Source organism: Perca fluviatilis, chromosome 3 (genome assembly GCF_010015445.1).
Source record: "Perca fluviatilis chromosome 3, GENO_Pfluv_1.0, whole genome shotgun sequence".
Classification (NCBI taxonomy): Eukaryota; Metazoa; Chordata; class Actinopteri; order Perciformes; family Percidae; genus Perca; species Perca fluviatilis.
Window position 1 is genome coordinate 6,253,911 of NC_053114.1, and position 15,260 is coordinate 6,269,170.

At 41.4% G+C, this 15,260-nt stretch overlaps 1 protein-coding gene across 1 annotated transcript; it reads left to right on the top strand.

The window, feature by feature from the left end:
- The first annotated feature begins 8,499 nt into the window (after window positions 1-8,499).
- Window positions 8,500-12,798, top strand: LOC120555541 (low choriolytic enzyme-like). The gene is made up of 8 exons (XM_039794284.1): window positions 8,500-8,577; window positions 9,158-9,221; window positions 9,313-9,468; window positions 11,393-11,513; window positions 11,600-11,778; window positions 12,080-12,161; window positions 12,341-12,465; window positions 12,684-12,798. Coding segments are annotated over exons 1-8 (807 nt in total). The 3' UTR covers window positions 12,686-12,798.
- Window positions 12,799-15,260: the final 2,462 nt, after the last annotated feature.

Below are 15,260 nucleotides of genomic sequence, written 5' to 3' on the forward strand. Positions count from 1 at the left end.
CTCTGAGGGAGGGAAGATATGTTTCTCGCAGGGATGGTTTGCATCACATGATACGCAGGGGAGGGGCGAACATATAAAAGCTCACACGCAGGCACCGCTGCCTTCTAAACCATTTCTCTTGGAAACTCACTCGAAACGCAAGAAAAGGTTTTCTTTCAGCAAAGTTTGTTCACAACTCTTGGACATTGAAAGTGACATAGAGGAGAATGTGTCCGAGACTGAGGATAATGTTGAGGAGGACCCTGATTATGAGGCATCCTCCTCTGAAGACAATGAGACTCTTGGGGTTGACCCTTCTGTTGTCTCTCAACCAACAGCACGTTACACACGTTACCTTCCAAAAATGGAAAATGATTATGATCCCTCTCCCCACTTGAACGACAGGGTAGACTTAGTGCTGCTAATGTGATAAAAATGATTCCAGGCCCCACCAGATATGCTGTCAGCCATGTCCACGACATAAAATTAGCATTTGAGCTTTACATGACACCATCAGTTGAAAAAGCAGTTGGAAAGATGTGGATGTGACAGACCTCCATGCCTACATTGGGTAGCTCATTTTGGCAGGAGTAAACAAGTCAAAAGGTGAAGCAACACTGGAATGCTGACACTGGAAGGGCAATATTTCCAGCCACTATGTCTCTGAAAACATTCAATGTTTTCTCCCGTGTCATCCGTTTTGATGACAGAGAAACGAGGCAGGGCCGACGGGACCGCCACAAATTGGTCGCAATACAGGATGTATGGGACAAGTGGGTGCAACGACCCTTTCTCTACAATCCAGGCCCCCACGTGACTGTGGATGAATGTCTGTGCATTTCGTGGCCGCTGTCCCTTCAGACAATATATACCTTAAAACACCAAAAATTCTTTCTTTTCAATTTAAGTTGAATCAGGGAGATTTTGTAGTGATTTTCATGTTTCAATAGTCACGTAATAGGTATTCTGTGTGTGTGTGTGTGTGGGGGGCTGTCAACATTTTCTAGTTGCCAGGTTAGGCTATCGACATAAAAATTTGGTAAAAGTTTTTTAATAACCAACATTTTCTGGAGGTTTCAAACCCTGGGGTCAAATTGACCCCAAGGATAACGGATGTTAGTAAATTTGAGGATAACAGGAGGGTTTAGACGAGCCCCCACTTGTCACAAACCGACTCAATGCATGTGACAAAAGAGACCAAACAGGTTAAAATGCCAATAAAGTGTTTATTGCAACATAAACAAACTACTATTAACAAAAGAATCAAAACAGATGTGGAATCAATGTTATCAGTAGTGTGTGCGGAGTATGTGTGAGTGAAAGATGTGGGCAAATAACAACTACAACAAAAGAAATAAACCAAACCCAAACCAGGAGATGTGGAGCCTAGGAGAAGGAGAACGCAGAGAGAGAAAAATCAAACATGACTTGTATAAATAGTCTTGGTTGAGGCCTACCCAAGTGTCCACCAATCAACTAACGAGCCCTCCCGAACTGCCAGCTAAGCCAATAAAGCCAAAGAAGCCAACAGCAGGCAGAAAAGGGAGGGTTCGTAACAAGAGACCGTGGGATTTCCCAAACTGAATAAATCCCGCCCGCACAAATAAACACAAAACTGCTTTGCTAGCTCCATCGTGTTGTAACTAAGACTTCTGCTGAAAAAAATTATTGTATTCATTAGCATGATGGCCGTACTGTTTAGTTCAGAAACATCCCAAACATCAAAGTACGAAAACATAGCGCACCAGACGCAAGCTTTTATTTTGAAAAGTTGAAGCTCGGGGAAAGCACCAGCTGGGAGGGCATGAGACGGAAGGTCTCCAGGCTGCAGGCTGACGCTCGTCTGAGAAATAGAGTTTTGGATAATGTTCAGCTTTGGCAGCTTTACCTATATGCTAAAATATACAATGACTGAGGAAGCCTAGTGACAAGTCCATAGCAACCAGTTCATGTGTTGAATTTGTTTATTACCCAGTGTGCTTTGCTGAATGGTCTCAATGTTTTATTGTTTTATTTCATGTGAATACTAGTTTACTAGAGGAGTAACTTAGTATTTACAGTTTTTCACGATCGCTATGACAATTTTTTCAATACTTTTAACAACTTTCCTAAACTGTTAACGCACCAACACACCTACAACACACGATTGGCAAAACAGTTAATTTCATGTTCAAAATCACACATTGTAAACTAAACTCCAACACTAATTTTCAAAATACAATAATTCACTAACACAATACACTATGTTTACCAAAACAATGCAATCATGTCTCAAAATCAAATAATTCTTGCAAAACACTAACACATGTTCTCTCCCAACAGGAACATTTAGTCAATCATAGCACAATGTCATACAAAACACTAACATCCTATGGAATTACAGAAACTGCTTTATTTTATATGTGTCAGTCAGGTCTGCCCTTATAGAATAGACAATAGTGATTGTATTGATCATAGATTGTGTTTTGCACTGCAGTTTCTCTTGAAGCCTCTCTACATTTTTGTTTTGTTGGGTTTAGTAAATTTTTTTCAAAGAATATTTTTTGGGCTTTTCTGCCTTTATTTGACAGGACTGCTAGTTGAGAAAGGGGAAAGACATTCAGTAAATCGTCACAAGTCGGATTTGAACCCTGGATCTCTGCGTTGAGGAATAAACCTCCAAGTATATGTGTGCCTGCTCTACCCACTGAGCCAACCCGGCCACCATTTTGTTTCTTTTGCTGCAGAGATTCAATAAAAAAATGATTGACCCATCTACATATATACTGTATGTTTTATAATGATGCACCTTACTAGAGTGGCTCTACAATCTCATTTTACGTAAATGCAATGACAATAAAGGCATTCATTCATTAATTTTTCTATGTAGCTCTCAGTCTTGGCCCCCCATCGCTAGCTGATGGGTCCCTCCCTGTTTAGTCAGCCAGAAAATTTCAGCTATAGCTTTGTAGAGACCGTGGGATTTCCCAAACTGAATAAATCCTGTGCGCACATATATACACAAAACTGCTTTGCAAGCTCCATCGTGTTTAACTAATCTGCTGAAAAAAAATATTGTATTCATTAGTATGATTGCCGTACTGTTTAGTTCAAAAACATCCAAAACACCAAAGTACGAAAACATAGCGGACCAGACGCAAGCTTTTATTTTGAAAAGTCGAAGCTTGGGGACAGCACCAGCCGGGAGGGCATGAGACGGAAGGTCTCCAGGCTGCAGCCATACCCGACTCAAATATCCTTTTAGTCCCGGTGATTATTTGTGAAATTGTGCAAACGACAGCCTTTTCAAGGCATTTGAGAAGGAGAAGGAAGGGTCATGCCTTTTTTCCTAATCATTTTGGAGGGTGTTACAAAATGTATTGCCAGTAGTGATTTGCGATACCACTTAATTCCTATTCGATCCGATACCAAGTAATACCCAGGCTGGTATTGCCAATACCAATACTTTTTACATATTTTATTTGTAGTGTGATGTGACAACTAGTTTAAAGTAAAAATAGCTGCATAATGACAAGACAATAAACTACTCTCATATTGTTTAATTATAAAGAAAATCTCAGACTTTAGTAAAACAGGTTAAAAATTACACACAAATAAAACATTTTTGACTCTTAACCTTGTCTCTTAACAGACGTGAATAACTTTCCCACAGTCAGTGATAACACGACTATCACGCTCCCTGTACCTGGATAACTTCTGCCGCTGCTGCCAAATGACTCACTGATCGAAATCTGTCTTGCTCTAGCACCTTGCGTCTTCTCTCCCTGGACCTCCTCCTCAGACCGCCGCTTCATTATATCATCATATTCACTCTTATGACTTATCCTCAGATGTTTAGTGAGGTTTCTAGTGTTAACTGTATTTCACTGTCTTTCCACACACATCACACACAGCGTCACTGCTGTCTTTACAGCTAAAATGCAGCCAGACATGAATCCTTTTGCAGTCAGCCATAGTCACTCTGCAGTCTACAGTCTTTGTAGCGGGAAATTAAAGAAGGGCTGCTGCAGCGGCCGGCTCTGTCACAGAGCCGCAGTGCACACACAACTGACCGGCGGAAGGAGAAGTAGTTCCTTCCCCTAACCGGATATAATTAGACTTTTCTGGTGACAACAAGTTACTTATGATAACATAAACACTCACTCCAAATTGCTGAATTTAAATATCGATCTTTTTATATGAGAATCGATACTAGAGCAGGAGACGTTGGGATCGTAAATATCGATACTTTAGTATCGATCCGCACATCACTTATTGCCAGCGAAGGGAGGGTCAAGTCTTCTTTGACGAAAGGTCCCAAAACTCCTCTGGTGGCCCCTTAAATAAATAATGAACAGTCCCTAATTGGTGTTTTCAAAACCCCTCTGTGTGGTTAGAATGGTTAGAGGTGCAGAGTTGTGAAAGCCTTTTTGTGTTTATATGACTTCTCCAAATTGTGGGCACAGTTGCAATATGTGTTTGCCTCACACACAGTCTTGCAAAGTTCTTCCAAAGAACAGGAACATTGATGATTTGAAAAGAAAAAAATGTAATTAAAAAATACAAACATTTTCTGAGACTGCCTTAATGACAACATTACATTTACTCGAGTACAATTTTGAGGGACTTGTACTTACTTATTTCCATTTCTGGAACTTTATACTTCTACTCCACTACAATTTGGGAGCCAACATTGTATTTTTTACTCCACTACATTTATTTGATCACAGTAGTTATTAGTTATTTTGCAGAATAAGATTCAAACAAAATACAAATCAACTAATAAGTTATGATATAATGGATTAAGCTACCCAGCAGTATATGGACTTTTGTATTCATGAAAACAGCACAATTTCAAAGTGGCTTGTCTGGTGCATATTTTTGCTCTCAAAAGCCACCAAAATTACACAAGACTGTTCTCACCCTGGTCGCCCACTGTTTGAACTCTTTCCCTCAGGGAGACGCTACAGATGTCTTAAAACAAGGACTAGTAGATTTAGGAATAGCTTCTTTCCCGAAGCAATAACAGTCTTAAATTATGAAGCTAAACTTCTTAAACTTTTTTAATGATGCGGTTTGCACAGTTACTCAGCGCTTTATCACATTAGAATATTTATTAACCACTTAGTGTGAGAGTGGGCAAGTTGTGTTCTTATGCTTTTGTGTTATGGTTAGGATATGCTGGTAGGAAAGACGTGATGGTATGAATGATGGGTGAGATGTATTCAGTGTGTGTGTGTGTGTGTGTGTGTGTGTGTGTGTGTGTGTGTGTGTGTGTGTGTGTGTGTGTGTGTGCATGTGCGTGTGTGTGTCTGTGTGCAATGAATGTGCCGCGAGATCAGTTTTACATATATACTGTATGTTTTATAATGATGCACCATGATGAGTTTTACATATATACTGTATGTTTTATAATGATGCACCTTACTAGAGTGGCTCTACAATCTCATTTTACGTAAATGCAATGACAATAAAGGCATTCATTCATTCATTTTTCTATGTAGCTCTCAGTCTTGGCCCCCCATCGCTAGCTGATGGGTCCCTCCCTGTTTAGTCAGCCAGAAAATTTGAGCTATAGCTTTGTAGAGACCGTGGGATCTCCCAAACTGAATAAATCCTGCCCGCACATATATACACAAAACTGCTTTGCAAGCTCCATCGTGTTGTAACAAATCTGCTGAAAAAAAATATTGTATTCATTAGTATTGCCGTACTGTTTAGTTCAAAAACATCCAAAACACCAAAGTACGAAAACATAGCGGACCAGACGCAAGCTTTTATTTTGAAAAGTCGAAGCTTGGGGACAGCACCAGCCGGGAGGGCATGAGACGGAAGGTCTCCAGGCTGCAGCCATACCCGACTCAAATATCCTTTTAGTCCCGGTGATTATTTGTGAAATTGTGCAAACGACAGCCTTTTCAAGGCATTTGAGAAGGAAGGATTTGTAGCATGTAAGCTCCCAAATTGATGCTCGTCTGAGAAATAGAGTTTTGGATAATGTTCAGCTTTGGCAGCTTTACCTATATGCTAAAATATACAATGACTGAGGAAGCCTAGTGACGAGTCCATAGCAACCAGTTCATGTGTTGAATTTGTTTATTATCCAGTGTGCTTTGTTGAATGGTCTCGATGTTTTATTGTTTTATTTCATGTTTACTAGAGGAGTAACTTAGTATTTGAAGTAATGCAGGAAGTGTGCATTTAGTTTCCTTGCTTATTGTGTTTCCACAACAATGTTAGTGACTAAAACTACTGAAATGGCCACCATAATAGTGGAGTGTGATGTGTAAGATGAGAAAGTAGAGGTTAAATTGTGTGTGTCATGGTTGTAAAATAACAGTGGCTATATGTACATCTTTGTCAAGCGCAAACCAGTACAGAAGGCATCAATAAATTATTGGGGAGGGTCATGTCTCTTTTCCCAATCAGTTAGTAGGGTCATAGAAAAATGTATTGCTGGCGAGGGGAGGATCAAGTCTATTTTGACTAAAGATCCTAAAACTCCTCCGGTAGCCCCTCAAATAAATAATGAATAGTCCCTTAGTGCAAAAGTGACAATTATTGTCAAGTAAAAAGAGCAGTGAATCATCTTTGTGTGACAAGATAATGCTATATCAGATGTGTCAAACACATTCATTAGAACATACTATTGACACATTAATAGTGTATGACACATTGTATATATATAATTAAAAACAAATCCAATAAGTACTAGCACAATAACTTTTTGTCTGAGTTAAACAACAGGAAATTGAGCATGCTTGAAGTTTAACTAACTGTCTGGTTTCATCTGGATTGATTGAAGAAGAACCTGGGGAAACACAAGTGTTCCAACTTATATGGGTGGGAAAGCCAACTAACTGACATCTTAATATGGCATACCAAAGACACCAAAGACACCAAATTCTGATAAACTGGAAGTAGTAGTTTAGAAGAGACGGTAGTTTGTGTAAGTTGAGGGCTTTGTTTTCGGTTGTCTGTCCCCTGGCATTCTAAACTCAGACAGCTAGCTAGACTATCTGTCCAATCTGAGTTTTCTGTTGCACGACTAAAACAACTTTTGAACGTACACGTTCCACAAAAACAAGTTCCTTCCCGAGGCTATTTTGCAGCGGAACCGTTGCTCCGTCCGGCGCTTAGTGCCGCCCAAGACGATAGTGATTGTTTTAAAGAAATGCCAATAAACCAGAGCACGTTTTTCTCCCATCCCGAAATGCTGTGTGGACTAGCCAGACCCTCCGCCGCAGCGCTGTGGAGGAAGGTCTGGCAAATCGAGACTACGAGAACCCCAACCTGTAAACACCTGTTGCAGGACGGCTCAATCAGTCGTGGCTCGGCAGTCTACAGTCTTTGTAGCGGGAAATTAAAGAAGGGCTGCTGCAGCGGCCGGCTCCGTCACAGAGCCGCAGTGCACACACAACTGACCGGCGGAAGGAGAAGTAGTTCCTTCCCCTAACCGGATATAATTAGACTTTTCTGGTGACAACAAGTTACTTATGATAACATAAACACTCACTCCAAAGTGCTGAATTTAAATATCGATCTTTTTATATGAGAATCGATACTAGAGCAGGAGACGTTGGGATCACACAGAGATATCCCGATTTGGTGTAAAAAAGCCTTTTGGTGTTTATATGACTTCTCCAAATTGTGGGCACAGTTGCAATATGTGTTTGCCTCACACACAGTCTTGCAGAGTTCATCCAAAAAAGAGGAACATTGATGATTTGAAAAAAAATAAAAGTAATTAAAAAAGATAAACATTGTCTGAGGCTGCCTTAATGACAACATTACATTTACTCGAGTACAATTTTGAGGGACTTGTCCCTACTTATTTTCATTTTTGGATCTTTGTACTTCTACTCCACTACAATTTGGGAGCCAACATTTAAGACTAATATACTGACAATGTTTTGGTCTTACTGTAAATTAAAAAAACATATTGAAGAGGTTAGAAGTATTATCCAATTACAAAAATATCATCTATGTAAAATTATATATTTCTTACCGGTTTATTCCCTATCTACACCAACTTGGTTAAAGTTTCATCCTAACCCCAATATACAATTCTTTTACAGCCTTGTCGTGCCCCCACCCCACTTTTGATCCTTTGGGAAACAGTGCACCTTACAATAATGCCTGCAATATTTACAGACTCTGCCACGGCGTGGAACATTCTCATATCAGACATGATATTGGATGCTGACAACTCAGTTTTCTACAAGTGTTCACTTCCCACCCATAGAGTGTAGGCATACATCTTTCAAATGTGTGTCTGAACCATATGTGACCGATAAGCTTGTGAGTTTAGCTGATTCGATAGCTTTCTCAGTACCCAGATAATCCATATTTGGGCTCAGTGACACATTTGAATGTGTATGAAAACCTGGATTGAAAGCTCAGCTGCACAAGTCCACACAGAGGATCCAAGGTGAGTTCAAATGTCTGCAGGAGAATGCAGTGAAGAAGTCTGCACTTTGTTTCAGTGTGTGAACCCTGATCTGAGTGGAAGCTGTGTCTGTGTCCTGCAGGTCTACTACGATGGCTCGCATGTCTGTTTTCAGATTCTCAGCTCTGGCTCTGCTGCTGCTGTCTGCCTGCTGTTGGGCCGACAATGAGGTAGGAGCATCACAGGGCCCATCATGTCACAGTGTAAATGTTAAACATGTTGCAACTGCATGTTTTCAATCATTCAGATGAACTGAATTGTCAACTTGGACTGTCAGTAACAACAATGAAAGGACTCCTGTGTCACATGAAGCCGATCATCCTCTCCACATTCACAAAGTTCTGTTAAATATGTTAAATTGAGCTTTTATCCACACCCTACTAATAAATGAAAGCTGGAAATTCTGTGGCACAGGCCAGCCCTTCGAGAAGACTGCTGTGCAGAGAAACACATCCTTCCTCTCCTTTGTTAGGTTCTATGATGCTAAACAGGTCTTTCATAATCTCTTTGCACTTCTACAATCACACTTTAAGACACAGTATTTGGTTATTTGGCTTAAAAATGGTTCTTCTGTTAACTTTTAGCTGTCAATTCAAGTCATTTCTTTCCATCTTTTTCTAACGTGTTTTTTTTCTCCTCTAACCCCACGCTGAACCTGCAGGCAGGTATGTAATCTGTTCTAATGATCAGACCTATTGTGCTGTGACTGCTGTATTTTTACACAAAGTGAAATGGTGTTGTCGTTAATGTGCAGAGGATGACTCAGCGGAGCTTTCTGTCTCTGAACTTCTGGAGAGAGCCAACAGTAATCTGAGTGAGTGTGAGCTGCAGCAGCCATGACATTTCCTTGTTCTATCAGCAGCAGTTCAACATGTTTCTGAGTGTGTGTGTGTGATGTGTTTCAGTCCGTTCTGACAATGATCCCATCCTGACTGAAGGAGACATCGCTATCGGCAGCGAGGACGAGAGAAACGCCAACCCCTGCACCAGCCAAGACTGCAAGTGGTTAAAAAATGCTGACGGGAAGGTCTACGTTCCTTATTACATCGCCAACCACTACTGTAAGTGTCACACATATGCTCTGTCCATATACAGCCGGCTTCCACATTTAATGCAGCCTGTTGTAGCAACAACTTTGAAAAAAGGTTTGAGAGTGAGAACAAACTGTTCATATACCAGAATCAAACAGACAGCGGCCTGTTTGCAGCTCACTGTTAAAGTAAAGTCATTCATGGCAGCAGGTAAGGCAAGGCAATTTTATTTGCATAGCACATTTCAGCAGCAGTGCGATTCAAAGTGCTTTATATAAAACAGTAAAACACAGTTAAAAATTAAAACAAACTTAAAAATAGTTAATACAAACTTAAAAACAATTCATCTAAAACAGATTAAATACAGGAATAAAAGAATAAAATTCACAATACAGTGCAGTGCAAAGAATTAAACAAAGGCAGAATCGAAAAAGAAAGGTCTTCAGCCTTGATTTAAAAATCTACAGTTTACCGGAAGTTTGTTCCAGATACGTGGAGCGTAGAAACTGAACGCTGCTTCCCCCTTTTTTGTTGTGATTCTGGGGATAGCAAGCAAACCTGTCCCTGATGATCTTAGAGGCGTCTGCTGTTCATAGTTCATAAGTAGATCCGAAAGGTAATTTGGCCCTAAACCATTTAGCGACTAATAAACCAGCAGAAGAATTTTGAAATCTATTCTTTGGGGCCAGGAAGCCAGTGTAAAGCCAGTGTAAAGACTTCAGAATTGGAGTGATGTTATTCGCTTTCCTTGTGTTTGTGAGGACTCAAGCAGCTGCGTTCTGAATCAACTGCAGCTGTCTGATTGATTTTTTTGGGAGACCTGTAAGGACACCATTACAGTAGTCTAGTCTACTTGGTTATGAGGACTATGGTTAACCTTTCGTCAGATCTCTGCAAGGTAAATCCAGACAGCTAGCTAGACTATCCGGCCAATCTGAGTTTTCTGTTGCATTACTAAAACAATTTTTGAACGTACACGTTCCACCGAAAGAAGTTCCTTCCAAGCCTATTTTGCAGCGGCACCGCTGCTTTTCTTAGTCACGATTGAGATTGGTTTAAAGAAATGCCAATAAACCAGAAAACGTTGTCCTCCCATCCCCAAATGCTATGTGGAGTAGCCAGACCCTTGTCCAGCGCGCTTTGGAGGATGGTCTGGCAAAGCGAGAATAGCTAAAGGTCAAATCAAACATAGTAAGGATTCAAAAAGGTAACGAATTAGACACCGCTGAGTCAAACTCAACTCAATAGGGCTTACACTGCACTCCATTAAGAGCCCCTCTTATGCTTTTTTGGATTTTTCCTGTCTTTTAGTGTATAGTTTTTTTGTGTATTGATTGATGTATAAAGTTAAAAAAAAGTTTCACTCCTAATGGATCTTTCTCTCTCACAGACAGCACATTTTCTCAACTGCCTGAAACGCCTTGCCCACATTCCTGTTTCCATTCCTAAATTAGTGATGACACTGATTGAGAAAGCCAGCCCCACTTTTCATCTGTACTGCCCATAGGTGCTCCTTAAACGAGCACAGCCCATCCAGTGACTCATTTGAATTTGATTGACCAATCACAACAGAGTAGGCCAGCTGACCAATCAGAGCAGACTGGGCTTTTCAGGAAGGAGGCCAAGAGCTCAGAGTGTTTCAGGCAGAGGAGCTGCAGTAATGGGCAGTCTGAGAAACATTATGTTTTTATACATCAAAGCATATAAACCTATTCCAGTAGACACCGAGAATACAAATATGATGCTGAAACACTAAATGTTATGTGCTATGGGATGGTAATAAGCTAAATGTTGTGTGTTGTCGGATGGTAAGAAGCTAAATGTTGTGTGCTATGGGATGGTAAGAAGCTAAATGTTGTGTGCTATGGGATGTTAAAAAGCTAAATGCTGTGTCCTATGGGATGATAAGCATAGATATTAAGAAGCTAAAAGCTGTGTGCTGTGGTCCTGGCAGCCGACCGGGAGAAGGCTATCATCACCCGTGGACTGGAGTCCTTCTCTTCCTTCTCCTGCATCTTCTTCAGGCCCACCCAAAGCGGCGACCACGAATGGCTGAGCATTGAGTCCAATAATGGGTAAGAAAGTGATGTTATAGAAGACTTTGAGTTGGAGGCTTTGCTCACACTTCAGTGTTCTTCAACCCCTCTGTGCTCCTTTCCAGCTGCTCCTCCTTCGTTGGCCGTCGTGGTGGGAAGCAGGTGGTGTCTCTGGCACGGAGTGGATGCCTTTACCATGGCACGGTGCAGCACGAGCTGCTCCACGCTCTGGGCTTCAACCATGAACATTCCCGCTCTGACAGGGACAACCACATCAGGGTTATGCTGCAAAACGTTCAATCTGGTAAGGGAGCTGGTTATTATTCAGACTGTTAAGAGAGGAAACCCAATAAACTGCAGACAAGTACAATCACATAAGACACACTCATATGATTTGTTTCCACCAAAAACATGCATGCAAACATGCATCCATTTCATGGATGAACCTTTTTGAAGTATTGGTACTTTTACTTGAGTACAATATTTTAGTACTTTTTCCACCTCTGCTGGTGCCTCCTAGTGGACCAAATAAGCCTGAACATCACACTACCAGGGGAAACACCACGTTTATGCAAATCTTAATTTTCTTCTTATTTAATTTTTAGGAAAGGAGCACAACTTTAGAAAGGTCGCCACCCTGAACCAGGGCACTCCCTACGATTACAACTCTGTCATGCAGTACCGCAAGTAAGAAAAGCTGGCTTCGTGTGGGTGTGTGTGTGTGTGTGTGTGTGTGTGTGTGTGTGTGTGTGTGTGTGTGTGTGTGTGTGTGTGTGTGTGTGTGTGTGTGTGTGTGTGTGTGTGTGTGTGTGTGTGTGTGTGTGATGAGCTGTGCTCCCTTCTAACTGCTCCGTGTCCTCTTTCAGGAACGCCTTCTCCAAGAACAACCAGCCCACCATGGTCCCCATCCCCGACCCCAACGTGTCCTTTGGCAACGCCAAGGAGATGAGTCACAACGACAAAGTCAGGCTCAACACTCTCTACAAGTGCTGTGAGTGTTAACATGAGCACATTATAAAAAAGAAACACACACACATATATATATATATATATATATATATATATATATATATATATATATATATATATATATATACACACACACACACACACACAGACACAGACACACACACACACACACACACACACACACACGTATTCATCACTGAGTTTGGACCTAATCCCCCTATGTGCTGTTGACTGTTACAGAAGAAGCGTTTTCAGATGTGCTGACGATCAGAGGCTCCCTGACCAACAGAAGCTGCAGCTCTGAACTCATCAGCACAACAGCCAATGATCATTCTATAAAGTTTTTTTCATTGCAACACAGTACTCTCTTTGCGTTCTTTCATCCTTATTTGGTTTCTCAAAGGTTAAAGACATGGTGGGTGATGATGAAAAGCTGGTGATATTTGACAGTAGCATCTCCTAGGGGCTGCATCTAAAGGATGGATGAGACATTTCTTACAAACAAAAAATGCACCCCTCCAAAAAAAACTGTCCAACAGAAAGAAGTCAACCACAGCAGCAGTGACAACTTTTGCTGAGTTTCAAGTACATTTGCAGTAACTCCGGCGGCAACGCCACATACTGAGCTCAGGCTCGGACATGGGAGGGGTAGAGTACACGCAGTGGGGTTAGGAGGCGTTTCATTGGTCATTGGTTCTTTCCAAGTTGACCGCTTACTTTTGGGGTTTAAAGACCTGCATTGTTCCTCTGTACTTTATATTCTAGGAGACAACAGTCAGGATACAACTCGACAACTTTTATTCATTCTTCTTCTACCTACATACCGGCATATCCTTGTCAGTAGAGCAACGCCATAGAGTGCCGCCAGATGGCCATAACCAGCCATTACATCTTAGATGAAATGTTAAACTGTGAAAACTAAAGAAAACATTGTACTTTACTTTTTTACATTTTCTTCTATTTACTCATTAAGTCTACTAAATCTGAACATGGCTTTTTAAGACCGTATTACTTTTCAACCAGGAAATTATGAATTTTCTCTTACCATAAGTTGACATGTTTCTCGTCCGGTTTAATGTATGTGCGTGTTCAGTGAATTAAAGGTCCAGTCTTTCAGGAGCCTTAGACAGCCTTCCTGACCTAGTCAGTCTCATGTCACTCAGTGCCAGATGCACTGGCACTGGTAACGGTACCTCCCTCAGGTGTGAGCAGTTGCGCCGCAGCTCTCTGGGGTCTCCACCTCAAAGGGAACGTGTAGTGGATGCTGGACCCACAACTGTCCCTTTCGTGCGTGCGGGTGCGATCCACACCTGTTGTCCAGTCTGAAGAGAGGGCAGGTTTTGAGTATGATGCCTCCGATTGTATGTCTGTTGCTGTTGCAGTTTAAGGACTGTGTCTTTTTCTCTGAAGGTCTCCAGGTCAGGCCATTGCGGTTGTAACTGGCGTGGCGACACTGGAACTGGTGTCCTGATTCTCCTCCCCATCAATAGTTGTGCTGGAGAGCTCCCATGAGCAAATGGGGTGGCCCCTGTAGGCCAACAGAGCTTTGTGGAAATCTGCCTCTTTTTCTAAGAGAGACGTTACAGTCCTGACGGCCCATTCAGCCTCACCATTACTGCCGGGATATCGGGGGCTGCTTGTCACGTGCTTGAAGTCATAATCTCGAGCAAACTGGGCAAATTCATGGTAGGAGAATTGTGGGCCGTTGTCCGTGACAAGCACTTCTGGACATCCGTACCTAGCGAATGCAGCTTTAAACCTTGCGATTGTCTGTTTTGATGATTTACTTCCTGTTATGGTGATTGATTTTTCCCGGATCTGCTCTGATGCCTTGTGAGTTGATGACATGGCCCAGAAAACAGATTTCAGTCAGGGCAAACTGGCATTTCTCATTCAGAGTGAGCCCTGCCTATCTGAATTTCTGTAGTACTCTACTGGCGGCACTGTCGTCATGTTCTAACCGGTCTCTTCCTATGACAAGGACATCATCAGCATGACACAGAACTCCATCTATGCCGTCAATGAGCTGTGAGATCCTTTTCTGAAAATGCTCTGGAGTAGATGAGATCCCAAAAGGGAGCCTCTTGAAGTAGTAGCGGCCTTCTGGTGTGATGAAGGTGGTCAAGAGCAATGAGTCTTTATGGAGCGATACCTGCTAAGCCTGATGTTGTGTCAAGTCTTGTGAAGACTTTGGCTCCTTCTAGCTTGGCCAGTGTCTCATCCACTGTAGGCAAAATATGTCTATAATATGTATAATATATGATAAATATTATAATATATATATATATATATATATATATATATATATTATACTATAATATATGACTTGTACTTTACTTAAAGTGATGGTTCAGAGTAATTTACCCTAGGGTCCTTTGCACCATGACCTCGAGCCAAACACCCTCCCAGAAGCTTTTTTCACCTGGGTCTAACACTGGGCGAGTTAGCGTAGAGTAGCGTTAGCCGATGAGTAGCTTAGCGCGGGGCTAATAGACCCACGTTTGTATCTCTTAAATGACCCCACTAATAATGCCCGAAATGATACCAAAGGTCTACACTAGTATATATAGATTATGCTCTCATAAAACGATGGATTGGAAAGTTTGTAAGTACACCAGAAGTTTATGAACACTTGCCTGCTCTCTTCTGCTCTCTGTTGCTGCTGCTGCTGCTGCTGCTACCTGCAGTTAGACGAGTGCTTGTATTAATTTAATGATTAAATAAGGTAATGTCTCCAAACTTACCTCAAGTATTACTTGTCTCCTGCTAGTTATATTACAGCACTTACTTTAAAAAATAAGTTAAATTAAAAAATAT

Excerpts from the sequence above, each read along its gene's own strand:
- LOC120555541 (XM_039794284.1), top strand. The coding sequence starts at position 8,500 with ATGGCTCGCATGTCTGTTTTCAGATTCTCAGCTCTGGCTCTGCTGCTG. Across the intron at positions 8,578-9,157 it reads GCTGTTGGGCCGACAATGAG|GCAGAGGATGACTCAGCGGA; the intron begins GTAGGAGCATCA and ends TGTCGTTAATGT. Across the intron at positions 11,514-11,599 it reads AGCATTGAGTCCAATAATGG|CTGCTCCTCCTTCGTTGGCC; the intron begins GTAAGAAAGTGA and ends GCTCCTTTCCAG.